This window comes from Macaca thibetana, chromosome 1, assembly GCF_024542745.1.
Source record: "Macaca thibetana thibetana isolate TM-01 chromosome 1, ASM2454274v1, whole genome shotgun sequence".
NCBI lineage: Eukaryota > Metazoa > Chordata > Mammalia > Primates > Cercopithecidae > Macaca > Macaca thibetana.
In genome coordinates, this window is record NC_065578.1 from 161,397,709 (window position 1) to 161,419,676 (window position 21,968).

Genomic DNA, 21,968 nt, shown 5'->3' on the forward strand with positions numbered 1-21,968 from the left:
GAACACTTAAAATCTATTCTAGGCTGGGTGTGGTAGCTCACACCTGTTAATCCCAGCTACCTGGAAGGCTGAGGCAGGAGAATCGCTTAAACCCAGGAGGTGAAGGTTGCAGTGGGCCAAGATCGCGCCATTGCACTCCAGCCTGGGCATAAGAGTGAAATTCCATCTCAAAAAAATAAATAGAAACTTTTCTCTTAGTGATTTTCAAGTATATGATACATTGTTATTAACTATAGTCACCATATTGTACAATATATCTCTTGAACTTATTCCTCCTGTCTAACTGAAATTTTGTATCCTTTGACTAACATCTCCTCAACTACTACTACCCACCTAACCCCATGCCCAGCCTCTGGTAACCATCATTCTACTTTCTGCTGCTCTGAGTTTGATTTCATTAGATTCCATGTATAAGTGAGATCATACAGTATTTGTCTTTCTAGGCCTGCCTTATTTCACTTAACCTAATGTCCTCCAGGTTTATCCATGTTGTTGTAAATGACAGAATTTCTTCCCCATCCCCCAACCACCCCACCTTTTTTTAAGAGACAAGGTCTCGCTATGTTGCCTAGGCTAGACTTTAACTCCTGGTCTCAAGGGATCCTCTCGCCTCAGCTTCCAGAGTAGCTGCTGGGACTACAGGCATGCATCATCATGCCTGGCTTTGAATTTCCTTCTTTTTTACAACTGAATAATTTTCCATCATGTGTGTATATACCACATTTTCTTTATCAATTCATCTACTGATGGATGCCTAGGTTGCATTAAACTTAACATGCATAAATCGTATGACCCTGCAATTTCATTTTTCAAGTAGGAAATTTTTCTACTTTAGTCATAATACTTAATTTTTTTTTTACTTTCTTGAAAACAAATGTTATCTGTGTGAAAATGCTTTTAAATTGAAAAGCTATTAATAATAATGCAACATTTCCTTAAAATAACATAATTTATAAATGAAATAATGATTTCTGGCATCAGTCTGACAGCATCTTTAGAAATTTACTATATCACCGGGAGATACCTATCTCAATAACAAATTACTTTTACAGATAATATATGACCAGTTGGGTCTAACAATTACATCACAGTTTATTAGTGCTGAAATGGACTTTAGTGATCATTATACTCTAATTTACAGGTAAGAAAACTGAGGTGGTTTAAAAAAAAAAGGACATGTTTCTTTTGCACTAAGTTTTTATTCTAACTTTTAATTTTAATTGTTATTTTTTTTGAGACAGGGTCTCACTCTGTTGCCCAGGCTGGAGTATAGTGGTGAGAACATGGCTCACTATAGCCTATATATCCTGGGCTCAAGTGATCTTCTGGCCTCACCCTCCAGAATAGCTGGACTACACGTGTGCACCACCATGCCTGGCTAATTTTTTAAATTTTCTGTAGAGACAGGGTCTTCCATGTTGCCCAAGCTCCTGGGCTCAAGTAGTCCTCTCGCCTCAGCCTTCTGAAATGCTGGGATTACAGGCGAGAGCTACTGGGCCCGGCCTTATTCTAACTTTTTTTTTTTGAGACAGAGTCTCGCTCTGTTGCCCAGGCTGGAGTGCAGTGGCACCATCTCAGCTTACTGCAAGCTCCACCTCCTGGGTTCACGCCATTCTCCTGCCTCAGCCTCCCGAGTAGCTGGGACTACAAAAAAAAAAAAAAAAAAATTAGCCTGGCTAATTTTTTCTATTTTTAGTAGAGACAGGGTCTCACCAGGCTGGTCTTGATCTCCTGACCTCGTGATCCACCTGCCTCGGCCTCCCAAAGTGCTGGGATTACAGGCGTGAGCCACTGTGCCTGGCCTCCTTATTCTAACTTTTAAAAATCTTTTTACATATTTCATTTTGTCTTCAAAAGACTCCAGTGATTTAGGTAGAGCAGAACGTGATACCTCCTTTTTTTTTTTTTTTTTTTTTTTTTTACATATGAGGATATTTAAAAAGTAACTTGGTCAATATAACATACTTAATTAGTAGTTAGTAAGTAGCTAAACTAAGGTTTTTTTTTTTTTTTTTTTTTTCTTAAATTAGCGTTTTACTTAATTCTTAGCTCAATTATTTTTCTGTGTGCTCTGACTCCTAGAGAGTGGTTTAAATTGGACTTAGAGCCAGAAGGCCTAGGGCTGGAGAGATGGCCCCAGAGGCAGTGGTCATTGTGCCATTTGCTGAATGGCAGGTGGAGGCAGGAAAGCAGCTTAGTCTATCTAGTGCCTTGCTCCACCTGGTAGAAAGAGAACCTAACTAATCCCAGTAGTCCCAGGCCTAACATTAAAGAAACATTTCTACTTTGTTAGGTAGGACAGCCTGATCTTGGGGTTTGACTGAAGAGGGTAGGGCTCACCTTGATCCCATCCTTGGCTCCTTCCTGTAAATAGGGAATGATAGAGTTGTTCCACAGGTCAATGAACCAGGTCCGGAAGTCTTCAATGCCAATGGGACAGGACAGAAAGAAGCAAGGGCCTAGGGAAGAGGATGAGGCCATGAACACGGCTGGGAACCTAGATCTTCCCAGTTTTGTGCCTCTTTTACTCCTTAGTACCAGGCAGAGGGGTCTGACACCAAAGGATTAAAGGAAATTTAGAGTTGTCAAGACTAGTGGGTGCTGACTGCCTAGATGGCAATCTCATAAGTCCTGCTTCACAAGGTAGACGTGAGATAAGGGAGTGAGGAAAGCTGTTTAATTCCCTCCTACATATGTGCCCTCCTTTTTTTCTGTTAATTTTGGGAAAAAACTAGGGAGAGGAGTTAGCTTTCTGGTGATTGAAGTGGTGTTGTGTTGGGAAGGCTTGTTAAGTGGTTCTAAGTCTGAAGCCACAAGGCTTGGAGTTCCTTTACATGCTGAAGAGTCCAGGAAGGAAAGGGAGCATCCCTCCAGGTGGTACAGTGGAAAAGGGAAGCCACCTCCTGACCCCCAGGGGGAAGCTGGACCCCAGTACCGATGAGGAAGTCTGAGGTGCTGTGCTTCTCAAGGAAGGTGTGGAGATGATACCACAGCTTGGGTACCCAGTCGAGCACCCGAAGCAGCTCTTCCTTGTTGGCATTGATGTCGCTGTCTGACTCTACCAGCTTCCTCCTCAGGTAACGAACCAGGAAGCCATTGGCTGGCTCCACGTTGTTGGAGAAGGTCAACATCCTGCCACCAAGGATGGGGAAAGTGGGGTCAGAGTGGCAATGGGGACATTGTCAGGGTTCAGCCCCTGCCAGTCCGTCCCTCCTTCTCACTAATGCCTACTCGGTTCTTTTCAAGTAATAGTGGGGACATCTGAACTCAGAGCAGCAGCCCTGGGGTGGTAGAGCTGATTCTCAAATCGGTAGCCCTCTTCAGATAACCTTCTGACATCACTGACCCAGATCAGCGTGTGCGGACAGAGAATTTCCTAATTCTGCTTAGAGCAACCTACCTGTCTCTCTCTTAGCTTTGCAGTCCTTTTCTCTCCTCAAGTGTCCTCCTCCACCTTGAAACTGACATGACAAATACATCTACTTTCTCTTTCCAGCCCAAAAAGCTCTGGATACTTCTCTTTCCTTCTCCTATCTACTGCCTTCTGGCCAGAGTCCAGGATTGAAGACTCTTGGATAGGGTCAGAAGGTTCATCCAGAGCCAGAGTTCTTACCTGAAGCTCAAGTGCAAGCCATGGTTGGGTGTCATTTTTACAGGCTGATTGGTGGTACCTATAATATAGGGACTGTAGGGAGAAAGGGGAAAAAGATTCACTTAGACTTGCCTTCACACTTGCTTTCTGCCACGTGCACACAACTCATAGGTTGTCCTGGACGGGGTTCTCCCTCCTCCCGCTTTGGTGAGTTTTGTCTCGACCCCAGCTTACTTACCATTTATGATACTTGCAGGTGAGGGCCCCATTGACCAACTCACTGATGGAGCCTGCTTCACTCAGGTCATCCAATAGGATCACCAGGGGCACATCCCCAATTCCTGTTTCCCGGTCTATCTGGTTGGCCAGGTTGGAAAGATACAGTTGCAGATCCTGGAATAAAAGAAGGCTGTGGGTCCACACTTGGGAATAAGCAGCTGGATCAGCCTTGGAAATCAGGATTTTGAAGAAGTTTTACTATCTAGATTCCCCTGGGGCCTTTAGTTCCTTGGAAATTTGATTGTAGAATCAGATTACCACAGTGATAAGCAGTGGTTCCAAAGGCTCTAAAGCAACCCTCTTAAGCAGCAGCTGCAAAATTCCCCAAAGGTCGGGGACATATGGTATTTCCTAGGTGGATTTTCACAGGTACCATGGACTACTGTTGACGGGCATGCCTCCCCCAGCTGGTAAGAGCAAAGATTTGAACCAACTCCATAGTATTAGGGTGTGCTCAAGAGACATCAGGTTTTGGCAGGGGAGGGTACAATATGTACCATTTAATTCTGAGTGCTTCTTCCCAGAAAGGCCAAGGTCAGAGAGTAATACTGAGAAGAGAAGTAGAAGGAAGAGAACAAAAGAGAAGGGATGGATTGACGGGGCTGGCAGAGAGTGGGGTAGAAATGAGGAGGATGCAGTTTCATCAATGACCAACTGAGGAGGAAGGTGCACAAAGCAAGGAAAAGTGTGGAGAGGAAAGCCTTTCTCCACAAAGGCAAGGGAAAGTGTGGAGAAACAAGTTAAGGGCAAGATGTTGGAAAGAAATTGCGGGGAGGGAAAGGAGAAGACTGGAAAAGGGGATAGACAGAGAGGGAAGGAAATGAACACAGAAGAGGAGAAGAAAGATGAAGGCAGAGGTGAGGAAAAGGGAACAATGAGGCAGGAAGGGGCTGGGGAAAGGTCTTGGGGAAGGCTGAGGCATGAACAAAGGCTGACGGGGGTGTCGGGGGGTAGCCACCTTGCAAGACTGCTGGTGCATGTTGAAGGTGCTGACGATGCCCTCCGTGACCTCACGGCCAGAGCGCTCCACCAGGTACTCGGCCAAGCGATTGGTCAGGTAGGTCTTGCCCGTGCCGCTGGGGCCTGAGAGGACGAGGCGCCGGTGCTTCAGCAGGAGGCTTATATAGTGCTGCATCATCGGCTTGGGGATCAGCGTCTCAAACACCAGGCTGTCGACGCATTTCTCCTTCAGACCTGAACCCCCACCCCAGAAAGCACGAGTCTTGACCAGGGTCTTGAGGATAGCAAGGGATCCTAAAGGGCTTTTCTTTCTTCATCTAGGAGCCCCCTGAAGAAACTCAGAGCCACTTGCCCCACAGTTCCATAAGAGTCCCTTAACCCCCAGTTTTGAAAACTTAAATCTTTTTAGGGACATGCTCTGAGCTGGGGGTGAGGAGCGAAGTAAAAATCCTAGGCTTAGCAAAAGTCTCCCTGGGAGCCAAAGTTAGGACTGGGTCTTACTCATCTTTTTATATCTCACATTACTTAAGCATCTTCATATTATACCTTCTCAGTGAGTTCTTGGTGAATGAATGCATGACAGATTATTTGATGATCCTGTCCCTGCCTTCATGCCACACCACCTCACCCCAAGAGACAAAGACTGACCTTTGAGGGAGACTGATATGTTATTGACACCTCGACGGCAAGGAGGCATCTCGGGGGGCTCTGCATCCAACACTCGTTTCACGTGGCTGATGCTGTAGCCGTGGATGGACTCAGTGCTTAGTCCCAGGGTAGAGGCTGGGTCCATTTTAGAAATATAGTCCTGACAGAAAAGACAGGCAGAACAAGAAGAAAATATACAAACACAAGTGTAAAAGCTACAACAAAGAATGTCTATCAGAGGAAACAGAAGTAGATGGAGAAAGTGCAGAGCATGTGCTTTTCCTAGGCAGCATTTCTCCATAAAGCCTCAAAGGTCCCCAGGGTCCCTGTGCCTGGATGGCTTAATATCCCATGAGAAGCCATGCATGCTGGCACATGCTTGTAATCCCAGCTACTCAGGAGGCTGTGACAGGAGAATTACTTAAGCCCAGGAGTTCAAGGCTGCAGTGAGCTGTGATCACGCCACTGCCCTCCAGCCTGGGTGACAAGAGTGAGACTCCGTCTCTAAAAAAGTATATATATCCCATGAGAGGATGAGCAACCTTTTTGAGTGCAGGTATCCCTTTACCTTGAACACTTGGAAAACAGCTTCATCCAGCATCTTCCAGTCAACTTTTCCACTGACCTTGCTACATCCCAGGAAGAATTCCTGCTGCTTCAAGTCCTGTAAAGCCAAGGAAGGAAAAGCTCTTGAGCTTCACTGCAGATGACTCCATGAACCAGGGTCCTAAAGGCCTTAGGAGTTGAGTTCTTTGGTTTTGGAGGTACCCGGGGCCCAGATTTTCTTGGATAAATGTAACAGTATTTGTTTGTTCCCACCGGGGCTCTCCCTGAAGTTCCTTACCCCTTTGATGATGTGCTGCGGGGGCATCCTCACCACCACCCGGAGGGTCACTTCCTCCTTTGGACCACACGTACTGATGCCATCCATGGGTGACAGGTCTGTGGGGATTGAAAAGAACCAACTGGTTTTAGGAGTACCTGCAGCCTTTCCTAAACTTTCCAATCACTATCCTTTCCAAATAATTCTATTTGCCACAGAGAAGGAATGGAGGTCCTAAGCTCAAAAGTAGTTAAGGTTGAAGGACCATTACAACTCAGTGTCTCAGGACACTGGCATCTGCTTGACTTGGGCACTGTTACCTCTCTGACCAGAGCCAGTGCAATGGTGTAACACTGAAATAAGCCCCTTTCTTCCCTTCACCCTTATAGATTCTTCTCCCGCACAGGTACCTGTGTCTGCAAGACTGGGGCTGAAGGAATGGGTGAGTGCCAGGCCCAGGGAGCGGCGCGGGGAAGATAACGCAGATGATCCAGGGACCTGCCCTGGAGTGGAGCCTGATGAGGGGCCTGGGGCTACCTTCAGCCGGTCATTCTCTGCTTTCAGCAGGTCCACCTCCAACTGTGGGGAGAACAGATAGGGTAGGGTGGCAGATTGGACAGTAGCAAACCTTGGTCTTCCCTTTCCTGCAGCTGTCCTCCCAGATGCTGACCTGCATGTTGTGCATGGTCTCCCGAAGCTGATCCAGTTGGTGGGCAGAGTTGAGGGCCTCCAAGCGGATGTCTGTAAGCTTCATTTCCTTCTCCCATAGCTCAGAACGCAGCTCCGATACCTCCTTCTTCTCCGGCTCCTCCTCCTCATTTGCATGGAATAGCCTAGTGTGGGGGGCTGGGTGAGCGGGGCCCCTGTAAGATAGCAAGAGTTAAGCCAAGCTACATGAAGAAGCAGTAGAGTTACTAGAGAATATGAAGAGGCATGGTTGGTGGTCTTGGCTCCTCCTGCCCATAGATACTCAATCAGTATGAGAAGAAAGGTCCATATGTTGGTCTCATATGCCCAGGGAGAGGTCAGTAATAAGTACTGCTTGTCTAAGGTCTAATGGCCTCCTGTCAACTCTAGCCCGCAGCTTACACTGGTAACAGGCTGGGTGGCAGGGAGCGAGAGAGCACTTACTCGGTGACATCAGTGCCCACGGAGGATGAGGTGGACGACTTGATGGAGGGTGAAGCAGTCTCCGTAGAACCATGCTGTAGTTTGGGGGATGAGGGAGCCGAGGAGTCGGGTGTAGCAATCTCCTCTATATCCGAGTATGAGGAAGCTGACTTGGGCCCCTTTTTTATACTGAACGCTTTGTTGAAGGAACTTCGAAGCTAGAAAAAAGCAGATCCAGGTAGAGGGACATCAGGACTCCACTATTGGGATGGGGGAGGACTGGATTGGGACTTGTGAGACAGAGAGAGCTGGAGGCAGGGGATTTACTTTAATTAAGCCACCCTCTATAACACTTCACTTGATTCATAGAATATGGACAGAAGAGTTGCCTAGAAATCAGGACCGTGGAGGTGGAGCTTGCAGTGAGCTGAGATTGAGCCACTGCACTCCAGCCTGGCAACAGAGTGAGATTCCATCTCAAAAAACAGAAAGAAAGAACGAAAGAACGAAAGAACGAGAAAGAAAGAAAGAAAGAAAGAAAATTAGGACTGAGAGAAAGAATAGAATCTTCTAGCTTGCTGCTGTTGTAGGCTATGGGAACTTCCTGGGTGTTCTGTTGCTCATAGGGTCACTGTGCCCCTGATGGGGACAGAGAGAAGTTCCCAGAGGTCACAATGTATACAGCTCAGTGATCCAATCCCACCTTCTGCAGCAGAACAATAACTGTTCAGTCTAGAACCTAGCTCACTGTGGGCCTCAGATGCCACCTCATGATGCCTCTGACTAGGGCTCATCAGCCCAGAATCTGTTCATCTAGTCATCTATCAACCAGAAACTGACAATATGATTCTGTGGAGAACATGAGAAGGCAGTGGGCTCAAGCTTCTGTTAGTATTTCTTGTGCCCAGGACATCACAGAATGGTTAAAACAGCCAGACATAAGCATTTTCTATGATTTCCAATGTCCTAGAAGAAGGGCTATTTCCCAGCATTTCCTTAGAGTACTTGGGGTGTTATAATCTGACCGTAGCTTGTTTGATCTTGATGTTGATGAGCTTGGGTGTTAGGGATGTGAGCTAGAGATGCAAACCAGGGTCCTGTCCCATACCCATCCACATGCATCCATACAGCATGCACACACCACACACCACACACACACACATACACACACACATACACACAGGGACACAAATATGAAATGGCAGCAAGAGGCAGAGAGTAAAGGAGGGGTCAAAGGTTATAGGGGACAAAGGCAAACCAGATATTTGGGACAGTGAGAAAAAAGAAGGAAAAATTTGAGGGTACACTTTCTAAGTGTCTCTCCTGGAACATAGGAAGGCCGTCAGGTGATGGATGGAGCTGGTGGGTGGTGTGTCTTGGGGTTTCCACCAGGCAAGACATAAAGAGGACCAACTTGGCTGTGGTGGAGATATGAATGAGTGAGTATGTGTGCAGCTGGCTGGCTCCAGGTGACTTCTTATCACTGAGCAGTCAGGGCTCAAAATACCATAAAGCTCAGTTCTCTGCAGAGATGAAGAACTGAGCCTGAAAAGGCCAGAGTTGAGTTGCTTGAAACTACCTAATTGACGTAAGACTTAGGACTAGAACTCAGGCTTCCTAATTTTCAATCCAGTGAAGTTTCTCCATACCACTGCCTCATGGGATGCTGTGTGTGTGTGTGTGTGTGTGTGTGTGTGCGCGTGTGTGTGTGTATAAAGAGATCCTATGACAAGCTGCCTGGAGCATATGCCCCTAAGATCAATAAGATCCTAAGTGAGAATATGTGTAGTTCAGTATTCCCAAAGCCAGAACTGTTGGGAGATGTTTGGTGTTACGTGGCTAATGGTTCCATGGTTAAATGAGTTTAGGGAACAATGGATTAAGCAAAATGAAACAAGATTATTTGCTAGGGGATATCTCAGAACTTTTTCTGTGCAGATGTAGAAAATGCAGTACTTAGGCCGGGCGCAGTGGCTCATGCCTGTAATTCCTGCACTTTGGGAGGCGGAGGTGGGCGAATCACCTGATGTCAGGAGTTTGAGACCAGCCTGGCCAAGATGGTGAAACCCCGTCTCTACTAAAAATACAAAAATTTGCTGGTCATGTTGGTGCATGCCTGTAATCCCAGCTATTCGGGAGGCTGAGGCAGGGGAATTGCTTGAACCTGGGAGGCCGAGGTTGCAGTGAGCCAAGATCGCACCATTGCATTCCAGCCTGGGTGACAGAGTGAGACTCTGCCTCAAAAAAAAAAAAAAAAAAAAAAAAAAAAAATTAAAAAAGAGAGAGAGAAAATGCAGTACTTCTCAAATTTATTTGATGATGGTATCACTGTTTTCTTTCTTTGGAGACAGGGTCTCACTCTATCACCCAGGTTAGAGCGCAGTGATGCAATCTTGGCTCACTTAATCTCCCAGGCTCAAGCTATCCTCCCACCTCAGCCCCCAAGTAGCTGGGACCACAGGCATGCATCACCATACCCAGTACATTGTTACATTTTTGGTAGAGGCGGGGTTTCACCATGTTGCCCAGGCTGATCTTGAACTCCTGAGCTCAAGTGATCCGCCCACTTCAGCCTCCCAAAGTTCTGGGATTACAGGCCTGAGCCTCCGAGCCCAGTCAATGGTATCACATTTTAAGGAGCATCTCAATGGGCTGGCAATCAGTGGAACACACTTTGGGAAATGTTAATCTAAAAAATCAAATTTAAATAAGTATCAGGCTCTTCCTATGTTGACTATACCCTACTTAGTCAGTTCTCTAGCTAAGCTGGCCTTCTCCATCTTCCATTGCTTCTCTTCTGAATAGTGTCTATGTAGAAAGCCTCCCAACACATTCCTCTCTACCCATCACAGTTCCATCTCAGTTTAACTTTTACCTCCTTTGAGAAGTCTTCCCTGCTTATTGTAATCACCGTCTCGTCATCTGTGAACTCCCTTAGCACTTACTGCTCGAATAAGCATTGTGGCACTGTTGGGTTGCTATTAATTTTATATGTATACTTTTTTTGGTCTCCCCAGTAATACTGCGGGCTCCTTAATGACGAGATTATAGATTCTGTTTTTCATATCCTTCACAACACCTAGCACAATGTTGGGGTAGGGTTAGAGTGGACCTCAGGTATCTGGTTTGTAACAGAAATTCTGGATGCATTTTCTGTTCATCTTAGACTATACTCTCATCCCTGAAATGTCTTTGGGAACTCCAAGAATGCTTAGACAGTTTTAGGCTTTGGGGTGACTTGAGTGTGCCCTCTTGGTCTCTATCCCTCACCTATCTCTGGTTCATCCTACTCTAGAGCTAAATCTTCAGGTTAGACCCAGGCTGAACTGGCCTGTGGAAACTGTAGTCAAGATAACTTTCATCCAGTGACTCTCTTCCATGTTAGGTCTCTAGGTATTATGGAACCAAAAAGAAGAAGGTTCATTTTTCTGGATAGGAGGAGCTCAATTTAACTGCTTTTTATAACAGGCCAATTTTGTAACAGGGGAAGATAGTAGGGAATATATTTGAATTTTGTTTGACTTTCCCATTTGGCCCCCAACCAGACCACTCCTCTGTCCTCACATGGGGCAGCTGTGGATGGACCATGCAGTGGAGTGAGTTAGGAACTCTGGGTGGTCGTTACAGTTAGTGTTATGAGTGGTCATTCATTTTTGTTTTTAGGGGAAGGGAGTTGCTCTGGAAATAGGGAAGGTATGGCAAAGGGAAAGAGAAAATAAGGGGATAGGAACTGGGTCTCTTACCTCATAGACCTGGAAAAAAATAGGGATTTGGAGTCAGCATTTTGAAGGAAAAAAAAAAAGAATCAACACTTAATCACTCATTTCACGCAGCTGGTACTTGTCTGCATTATACAAAGGTCTGGGGAAGTGCCTTACTGAACAGGGGACAGAGAAGCAGGACATGTCCACTTGGGGATGCTTTCTTACCACAGTCAGCAAGAGGGGCTGAGACTGTCTAGACCTGCCTGAAGAATTTCAGAAAGGTCAGTTTAGGATTATGCAAGGGAAAAACACCACACGCACAAAAATGACTTCTGGACCTACCAAAGGTAATAATAAAGAGTCTTTTGAAGTAATCTGGAAAGCTCCACAAAGCATCTCCAAAAATTAAAGAAATGACCTCCAGGAGTCTAGAATGAACAGCTTTGTTCATAAAATCTCTCCATAGTATAGAAGGGAGTGGGGGAATCGGGGGAACGGAACTGATAAGATGTTTCCTTCTGAGTATTTCCTCATCATCCTTCTGCTGCCAAATACATCTGGCCTAACCAAATGGAGAGCCCAAAGAAAGTCCAAAGAAAGCAGATACATATATATAAAGGTCAGAGGGGTGGCCCTGGGGACAAGTAGGGAATGATTGAGGGAAGGGAGAATTTGGGAGACCGTGCTCTGAGCGGACATCACACTAGGGCTCAGTGTTAGATGGGACTACACCTTAGTTAATCCCAGAAGGATTTGATCCCTATGCCGAGGTGAAGGCGGTCCACCACGGTTCTACCTAGTTCCCCACCCCCCAAACCTTTACCTACCCAACTCTTTTTTTTCTTCTTTTTTGCATCAGCATCCTTGCTGCTGCCGATGCTGGAATGGCTAGTGATGCTGTTGAGGCTTGAGATGCTATCTGAGGAGTTTTGTCTCTTGATCCGAAGTTCTAGGGCCAAGTACAAGTGGGAAAAAACAGAAGAGATTTAGAGAGGACGTGAGACTTCAGGCAAGTCTAGTGGCAGAAGATAAGAGAAAGGAGAACCAACCAACTCCTCAATCCACATTATTCATTTTTTTGGATCATTCATTCAGCAAACATTTATTGAGTCCCAATCATGTTTCAACACAGAAAAAGTGCAAAAGGTAAGAATTAAATAAGAAATGATTCCTTTTCTCAAGAACCAGAAGTTAGCATGGAGTCATGAACTCAGCTTGAATCAGTCTAAGGACTTAACTAAAGCCAGCCCTCTTTATGGAGACATCAACCTACCATTTTTCATGATTTTTCTAGCAATACTTGGCTATCTGGTGGTCCAAGGCCAAGGACTAGCCATGTACTAGCCAAGTACATTACTAGCCATGTACTCTGCATTCCACCTGAAAGAGCTTCAGTTTTCTCATCTGGTGGGTAGAAAATCTTCACTTTCTGAGGTTTGTGATGGCACAAAAAATAATCTACTTTTCTACAACAGGGAAGGAAGGGATTAGCAAAAGATGTTTGAGAACTGAAAGAATAGAAATTTTTCAGATGGGAATTTTGGAAAACGTATTTAGGGCTGAAGAAAAGGTACAAGCAAAGGCACTGTCCAGGGAACTGGCTTTGCTTTGAGGAACTGTGGGTAGTCTGGAATGGAAGCAGCAGAGGGCATGTGTGGGGGTACAGAAAAAAGTAAGGGTGAGGTTAGGCTCAGGCCAGATCAGGGACAGTTCTCAATGTCTTTTTCCCTTTTTCTTTTCTTTCTTTTTTTTTTTTTTTTTTGAGACAGAATCCCGCTCTGTCACCCTGGCTGGAGTGCAGTGGCATGATCTCGGCTCACCGCAACCTCCACTTTCTGGGTTCAAGAAATTCTCTGCCTAAGCCTCCCGAGTAGCTGGGATTACAGGTGCCCGCTACCAGGCCCACTAATTTTTTTGTATTTTTAGTAGAGATGGGGTTTCACCATGTTGACCAGGCTGTTCTTGAACTCCTGACCACAGCCTCAGCCTCCCAAAGTGCTGGGATTACAGGCATGAGCCACTGCGCCTGGACTTCTTTTTCTTTCTTTCTTTTTTGTTAATGAGACAGGGTCTTGCTGTGTTGCCCAGGGTGGTCTTGAACTGCTGGGTTCAAGTGATCGTCTTGCCATGGCTTCCCAAAGTGCTGGGATTATAGGCATGAGCCAACACGCCCAGCCCCTCAATGTCTTTTCTTTTTTTCTTTTTTTTTTTTTTTTTGAGAAGGTGTTTCACTCTTCTTGCCCAGGCTAGAGTGCAGTGGCGTGATCTTGACTCACTGCAACCTCTGCCTCCTGGGTTCAAAACGATTCTCCTGTCTCAGCTTCTTGAGTAGCTGAGATTACAGGCTCCTGCCACCACACCGGGCTAATTTTTGTATTTTTAGTAGAGATGGGGTTTTGCCATGTTGGCCAGGCTGGTCTCGAACTCCTGACCTCAGGTGATCCACCTGCCTCAGCCTCCCAAAGTACTGGGATTACAGGGATGAGCCACTGTGCTTGGCCCCCTCAATGTCTTTTAAAGGAAATTTGCCTCTGTGCCATAGATAATGGAGAACAGAAATTCTTAATCTAAGGCAAAATATTATCTGATTTTAAAAATCCATTTTATTTTAAAATAATTATAGATTCATAGGAAGTTGCAAAGAAATGCACAGGGAGGTCCTCTGCACATTTCACTCAACCTCGTTCAATGCAAACATCGTGCCTAACTATGGTGTGATGTCAAAGATTTTTTAGGCTGGGCTCAGTGGCTCACAACTGTAACCCCAGCACTCAGGGAGGCCAAGGCAGGACGATCACTTAAGCCCAGGAGTTTGAGAGCAGATTGGGCAACATAGTGAGGCCCTCGTGTCTATTTAAAAAAAATTTTTAGGCCGGGCGCGGTGGCTCAAGCCTGTAATCCCAGCACTTTGGGAGGCCGAGACGGGCGGATCACAAGGTCAGGAGATCGAGACCATCCTGGCTAACACGGCGAAACCCCGTCTCTACTAAAAACACAAAAAATTAGCTGGGCGAGGTGGCGGCGCCTGTGGTCCCAGCTACTCGGGAGGCTGAGGCAGGAGAATGGCGGGAACCCGGGAGGCGGAGCTTGCAGTGAGCTGAGATCTGGCCACTGCACTCCAGCCTGGGCGACAGAGCGAGACTCCGTCTCAAAAAAAAAAAAAAAAAAAATTTTAAACAGAGCTTACTATGTTAACAATGAAAAAGAGGAAATGGAGGGAAACTAAACTGGAGGAAGGGGAGTAGTAAAGTGACTATTTGCAATTTTCTCCTAGAAACAAAACCTGTTAGATGAAGGAGATGTGGGTAAGGTTTGGTTATTTTCCTCACTCTCACCATGATCAGAAATTATCTTTTAAACTCTAATTTTCCCTTGATACTACAGGGAAAACAAGATCCTAGGATCTGATGCTGGAACTACAAAGCTCATAAGGCATGTGGAAAACCCTTTGTACGATTATCATACCCAGTTAATGACACTAGAGTACTTCAGTTATTTTTAAAAAGCATGGGAAATTCTCAAGAGGATATGCTGAGGCTGGGTGTGGTGGCTCATGCCTGTAATCCCAGCACTTTGGGAGGCCAAGGCAGGAGGATGGCTTGAGCCAGCAGTTCACCTAGGCAACATAGTGAAACCCCATCTCTACAAATAATTACAAAATTAGCCAAGTGTAGTGGCACACACCTGTGGTCCCAGCTACTTGGGTGGCTGAGGCAGGAGGATCGCTTGAACCCAGGAGTTGGAGGTTGTAGTGGGCTGAGATTGTATAACTACACTCCATCCCGGGCAACAGCATGAGAGTGAGACCTTGTCTCAAAAACAAAAACAAAAAACAAAAACAAAAACAAACAAACAAAAACGGGGATATGCCAAGTTGAAGTTAGAAAGAAATCTTCATTTATGTAAAAATGAATGTATGTATCCATATATGTTTATTTGTATATACACAGATATTTATTTCTGGAAAAGATTAAAACTATTAGCAGTACTTACCTCTGGGGATTGGGATTTGGAGGGGTGACTCAGGGAGAGGGATTTTATGTTTCACCATATACCCTTCTGTATAGTTTATCTCAGTGGTTGGAAAACATTTACTGTAAAGGGCCAGAAAGTAAATATTTTATGCTTTGTGGCCATAGGGTCTTGATCACAACTCCTCAGTTCTGCTGTTGTAGCCTGAAAGCAGCCACGGATATTATATAAATTAATGAGAGTGGCTGTGTTTCCAATAAAATTTTGTTTACCAACAGAGTGGTAAGCCAGATTTGGCTGATGGGCCATGATTTGCCAACCCCTAGTTTACATTCCCCCTCAGAACATCCATTGCTTTTATGATAAAAATTAGTTTAATTAAAACTAGTTAATTAAAAATAAAATAAAGGGGATGGGTGTGGTGGCCCATGCCTGTAATTCCAGCACTCTGGGAGGCCCAGGTGGGTGGATTTCTTGGTCCAGGAGTTTGCGACTAGCCTGGGCAACATAGCAAAACCCCATCTCTACTAAAAATACAAGAAGTTAGCTGGGCATGGTGTTGTGCACCTCTAATCACATATACTCTGGAGGCTTAAATGGGAGAATCACATGAGCCCCGGGAATTGAGGCTGCAGTGAGCTGAGATAGCACCACTGTGCTCCAGCCTGGGCAACAGAGTGAGACCCTGTCTCAAATAAATAAATAAATAAATAAATAAATAAATAAATAAATAAAAATAAAGGGTAGCAAAGTATGTGCATCTGCCTATCAGTTATTTGGAGGTTTCAATTAGTTGGGATATATCAATTGCATTCAAAAAATACACTCTATAGTATATATTTTTTGAGACAAAGTTTCACTCTTGTTGCCCAGGCTGGAGTGTAATGGTGTGATCTCGCCTCACTGCAACCTCTGCCTCCCAGGTTCAAGCGATTCTTCTGTCTCAGCCTCCCGAGTAGCTGGGATTACAGGCACCTACCACCATGACCAGCTAATTTTTGTATTTTTAGTAGAGACAGGGTTTCACCATGTTGACCAGGCTGGTCTCGAACTCCTGACCTCGAGTGATCCACCCGCCATGGCCTCCCAAAATGCTGGGATTATACGCGTGAGGAACCACGCCCAACCCTATATAGTACTTTTAAGAGCAAATGATACGTTGCAGAATCAAGCAATCTTCAAAAATTAAGAAACCTCTTGTGCATTTTGAATTTTGTACCATGTATATTTATTATCTATTTATAAATAAAATAAAATAAAGATAGGCATTATTGCCTAAGCATTGATTCTTCGAATATTCCTAGAAATCCACCTGACTAAGTTAAGCCTGGATCAACATGAACTGAGGATAACAAGAAAACTCATAGCAAAAAGCACAATTCATTCATTCAACAAATATATGTTTGAAGAGCAGGTTACACACAGAAAAACCCATATGCCCTCCACCTAATTCAACAATTGTTAATATTTTGTTTTATTTGCTTTCTCTCTCTCTCTCTACACACACACATGCACGCACACACACAGTTTCTTGAACAATTTGAAAATAAGTTACAGAGAATACATCTTTTGACACTAAAGACTTCAGAATATACTTTTTTTTTTTTTTTTTTTTTTGGAGATGGATGTACTTTCTAAGAATAAGAACATTCTCCCACAGTACTATTATCACACCTAAGAAAATGAACAGTGGCTGGACACGGTGGCTCATGCCTATAATCCCAACACTTTGGGAGGCTGAGGTGGGTGTATCACCTGAGGCCAGGAGTTCGAGACCAGCCTGGCCAACATGGTGAGACCCCATCTCTACTAAAAATACAAAAATTAGCCGGGCGTGGTGGCACACACCTGTAGTCCCAGCTACTCAGGAGGCTGAGGCAGGAGAATGACATGAACCCGGGAGGCGGAGGTTAAAGTGAGCTGAGATTGTACCACCGCATTGCAGCCTGGGCAACAGAGTGAGACTTTGTCTCAAAAATAAAAAATAAAAAAAGAGAGAGAGAGAGAAAATGAACAGTAATTCTTTTCACATAATATCTAGTCCATATTCAAATTAGAATGATTTCTTGTGTGTGTGTGTGTGTGTGTGTGTGTTTTTTTTTTTTTTTTACGACACATGATTTCACTCTCACCCAGGCTGGAGTCAGTGCAACCACCACGGCTCACTGCAGCTTCTACCTCCTGGGCTCAAGCAGTCCTCCAGACTCAGCCTCTGGAGTAGCTAGGACTACAGGCTAATTTTTAAAGAATGAGGTCTCACTATGTTTCCCAGGCTGGTCTTGAACTCCTGGCCTAAAGTGAATGCCTGTCTTGGCCTTCCAAAGTGCTGGGATTATAGCGTGGGCCACTGTGCCTGGCCTGGAGTAATTTCTGATCTTAACTGACATAATTGGATTACTCTGAGGGCAAGGAAAGCACTGGAAGAATGAGCACAGCTAAACCAGTAAGGAAATTATTGAAATATTCTAGGAGAAGAACGATAAAAACCTGAGCCAGGATAGTGACAATACATAAGAGGGATAGAATTGAGATCTACGTAGGAGTTAGAACTAACTGACTATACAGGGTGAAACAGTGAGGAATCAAAGATGATTCTCGTATTAGAGGCTTGGGCAACCAGGCAAATGATAATACCTGAGATGCGCAAACTGCAGAAGGGAAAAGGTTGGCTTGTGTGTTTGTAAGTGGGGTGAAGGGGATGACTTTAATTTTGGACATATTAAGTTAGAGATATCTCTATGAGGTCAACTAAGTGGAAACATCCAGATGTGGTTGGAAGTAAAGGTCTGGAACTCAGGAGACTGATACGGATAGAAATACAGATTAAGAAGAGATTGTAAAACCAAATGAGCTGATAAGTGAGTCCAGCAAGTCTGCAGGATATAGGATCAATGTGCAAAAAAATCAATTATATTTTTATACACTGGTAATCAATAACTCAAAAGAGAAATTAAGAAAACAATTCCGTTTACAGCAGCATAAAAACTAAGTTTAACAAAATAAGTGAAAGATTCATATACTGAAAACTGCAAAATATCACTGAAAAAAATGAAAGCATATTTAGATAAAGGCATGCCTGTTCATGGATTAGAAGACTTAACATTGTTAAGAGGCAATACTCTCTAAATTGATACACAGATTCAATGCAATCCCTAGGAAAATTCAATCTGAGATTAACAAACGAATCCTAAAATTCACATGGAAATGCAAAGGACACAGAGTAGCCAAAACAATCTTGAAAAAGAACAAAGTTGGAGGACTCACACTTCCCAATTTCCAAACTTACTACAAAGCTACAGTAATAAAAACCATGTGGTACTGGCCAAGGATAGACATATGGAAGAATGGAATAGAACTGAAAGTCTAGGAAAGAAACCCATATATGTATGGTCAATTGATTTCCTAAAGAGTGCCAAGACAATTCAGGGGGGGAAAAATAGTCTTTTCAGCAAATTATGCTGGAACAACTAGATATCCTCATGTAGAAGAATGAAGTTGGACTATCTACCTCATACCATGTACAAAAATTTACCAAAAATGGAACAAAGACCTAAAACTAAAAAAAAATTTTAGAAGGAATCCCAGGAGAAGGTCTTCATGACCCTGGATTAGGCAATAATTTCTTAGATACAGCACCTAAAGCACAAGCAGCCAAAGAAAAAAAATAGATAAATTATGCCTCATGAAAATGGAAAACTTTTGTTCTTCAAATAATATTTTCAAGAAAGCGAAACAGCAACCCATACAATGAGAGAAACTGTTTTTCAAATCATATGTCTGATAAGGGTCCAATATTCAGAATTATTAAAAAACTCTTAAGGCTCGACAACAAAAGACAACCTGATTTTAAAAATGGGCAAAGGATTTGAATAGACATTTCTCCATTAAGACATACAAATAGCAAATAAGCACATGAAAAGATGCTCAGTGTTCTTAGCCATAAAGAAAATGAAAATCAAAACCACAAAGAGATACTACTTCACACCCACTAAGATGGCTATTGCAAAAAAGAGGTAAGTGTTAGCAAGAATGTGGAGCTATAGGGCTGGGTGTGGTGGCTCATGCCTGTAATCCAGCACTTTGGGATGCCGAGGTGGGTGGATCACTGGAGGTCAGGAGTTCAAGACCAGCCTGGCCAACATGGTGAAACCCTGTCTCTACTAAAAATACGAAAAAAAAAAAAATTAGCTGGGCGTAGTGGCAGGCACCTGTAATACCAGCTTCTTGGGAGGCTGAGGCGGAAGAATTACTTGAACCTGGGAGGCGGAGGTTGCAGTGAGCCGAGATTGCACCATTGTACTCCAGCCTGGGCAACAAAGCGACACTCTATCTCAAAAAAACAAAAACAAAGAATATGGATATATTGGCACCCTCATATGCTGCTGATAGGAATGTAAAATGGTGCAGCTGCTCTGGAAAACAGCTTGCCAATTCGTCAAAAAGTCAAACATAGAGTTACCATATGACCCAGCAATTCCACTTCTAGGTATATACCCCAGAGAACTAAAAATGTATGTCCACACACAAACTTGTACATGAATGTTCATGGCAGCATTATTCATAATAGGCAAAAAGTGAGAGCAACTCAATGCCTACCTAATCAACTGATGAATGGCTGAACAAACTGTGGTATATCTACACAATGGAATATTACTCAGTCACAAAAAGGAATGATACAACATAGATACCTAGTTGGGTCTTTTGTTTTTTTTTTTTTTTTTTTTTTTTTTTTTTTTTTTTTTTTTTTTTTGAGACTGAGTCTTGCCCTGTCACCCAGGCTGGATGGAGTGCAGTGGCGCAATCTCAGCTCACTGCAAGCTCCGCCTCCTGGGTTCACGCCATTCTCCTGCCCCAGCCTCCTGAGTAGCTGGGACTCCAGGTGCCCGCCACTACGCCTGGCTAATTTTTTGTATTTTTAGTAGAGACAGGGTTTCACTGTGTTAACCAGGATGGTCTCGATCTCCTGACCTAGTGATCCGCTCACCTCGGCCTCCCAAAGTGCTGGGATTACAGGCATGAGCCACCATGCCCCACATGGATGAGTCTTGAAAACACTTTGCTAACATGGTGAAACCGAATCTCTACTAAAAATACAAAAATTAGCCATGCGTGGTGGCACGCACCTGTAGTCCCAGCTACTCGGGAGGCTGAGGCAGGAGAATTGCTTGAACCCGGGAGGCAGGGGTTGTGGTGAGCTGAGATCGCGCCACTGCACTCCAGCCTGGGCAACAGAGTGAGACTCTGACTCAAAAAAAAAAAAAAAAAAGTAAAATAAGTACTAAAACTTGTAAGTTGGATTTTGGAAAAATGGGAGTCACTGGTGATGTTAGTGAAAGTGTTTTTGGTAGAATGATGGTAACAGAAGCGTAATTATAGTGGGGTTAAGTGTGAAAGGGAGGTGGAAAGGTAGGATCAACTGGAGGAAGAAAAGAAATAAGATTATAGTTAGAACAGAGATTGATACATCCTTCCCCTTTAAGATACAAGAGCCTTTGGCAGGTTTATAAGCAGAGAAGGAATGAATAGAGCCTAAGAGATCAGAGAGGTAGAAAAGGGCATGTGTGGCGTGGAGGGGGGTTGTATGGTTGCTAAAGAGGGCATCCTAAAACATTAGATAAGCGGTCACTCTTGGCCAGAAGGGATGGATCCTTCCAACAAAATGGAGACAAACAAATAAGTATTGGATGAATATAAACACATGCAGTGGGGAAGAGTAAATGGAGTTCTCTCTTGAAAATGTTCATTTTCTTAACTAAAGAGGGGGCCAAGGCTATGTTCAGAGTAAGGCAAGTCAGTGGGGAAATGAGGAGCTTGAAAAAATCAATGAAAGCTGGGAATCACTGATAGTGGAATAAAAAAGAAAACTGACTGTGGACAAGTAAGAGAACTGCCAAGGTATCTTGAAGACCTGATTGGAGTTAGAGACCACAGATTTTTGTGGCATCAGACTCCCATCCATCTTGACTTCCGTAGCAAAGCTTGACTGGTGACTAAACATCCAGGCTAACTTGCCATTTCAGCACCATATAACCTACGTGAACTTTAGTTGTTTCATTGGAAGAGTAGACTGCATCTCCCTTGGAGAGCTAAAGTGAGGATCAAATTAGATTGTGTGTATGTGTATCTATGTGCATGTGTGTGGACACACAAGACATTTGCATAAAAATGTTAAGGGCTATTTTAATGATGGGCTTTGATGGCTCTTTGGCCCTGACGTAAAGGTTAAGTAGAGGACCCCTGGGGCTTACAGGTCTCCTCTACTAGCCTTCATCCCTTGGGAAGCTGGGGTCATGTCCCTGGTACTCCTCACTGACCAGTCCAGACATCACACTAAAGGGTATCTAAAGGCCCTCACCTTCTAGAGATTTGATATAGGACCTGGAATACTATAGGCCCAGATAAAAATCTGTAATACTCTTCCTTTCCTGCCACCCCTGTTCCCTCTCAATCTGTGGCTGGATGTCCTACCTTTGGGTGTGGTTTCTGAAGCATTAAGGGCTCCCTGAATGACTGCCTGGGCCTCAGAGTTCTTTTTCTTCAGAAAGTCTATGGTTTCTCGCAAATCCAGCAGCTCAGTGTCCTAAGAGAGAAATGAAAACAGCGTTGGCTGGGCACGGTGGCTCACACCTATAATTCCAGCACTTTGGGAGGCCGAGGTGGGTGGATCACCTGATGTCAGGAGTTCAAGACCAGCCTGGCCAACATAGTGAAACCTAGTCTCCACTAAAAATACAAAAATTAGCTGGGCGTGGTGGCAGGCACCTGTAATCCCAGCTACTTGTGGGGCTGAAGCAGGAGAATCGCTTAAACCCGGGAGGCAGAGGTTGCAGTGAGCCAAGATCGCACCAGTGCACTCCAGCCTGGGTGACAAGAACGAAAC

At 44.3% G+C, this 21,968-nt stretch overlaps 2 protein-coding genes across 7 annotated transcripts in view; both read right to left on the reverse strand.

Moving 5' to 3' along the window:
- The window catches only part of SHISA4 (shisa family member 4), a 429,323-nt gene that overhangs the window by 80,156 nt on the left and 327,199 nt on the right, over positions 1-21,968 (reverse strand). The window lies entirely within an intron of this gene.
- The window catches only part of NAV1 (neuron navigator 1), a 278,022-nt gene that overhangs the window by 4,223 nt on the left and 251,831 nt on the right, over positions 1-21,968 (reverse strand). For all 6 annotated transcript variants that reach the window (XM_050762167.1, XM_050762159.1, XM_050762177.1 and 3 more), the window contains 13 exons: positions 21,557-21,668; positions 11,944-12,065; positions 7,434-7,630; positions 6,973-7,165; positions 6,713-6,881; positions 6,324-6,421; positions 6,048-6,143; positions 5,480-5,639; positions 4,830-5,065; positions 3,831-3,985; positions 3,614-3,685; positions 2,936-3,132; positions 2,341-2,459 (listed from right to left, as the gene is read on the reverse strand). In XM_050762167.1, the coding sequence (XP_050618124.1) occupies positions 2,341-2,459; positions 2,936-3,132; positions 3,614-3,685; positions 3,831-3,985; positions 4,830-5,065; positions 5,480-5,639; positions 6,048-6,143; positions 6,324-6,421; positions 6,713-6,881; positions 6,973-7,165; positions 7,434-7,630; positions 11,944-12,065; positions 21,557-21,668 (1,926 nt within the window). The remainder of the gene's footprint in view (positions 1-2,340; positions 2,460-2,935; positions 3,133-3,613; positions 3,686-3,830; positions 3,986-4,829; positions 5,066-5,479; positions 5,640-6,047; positions 6,144-6,323; positions 6,422-6,712; positions 6,882-6,972; positions 7,166-7,433; positions 7,631-11,943; positions 12,066-21,556; positions 21,669-21,968) is intronic.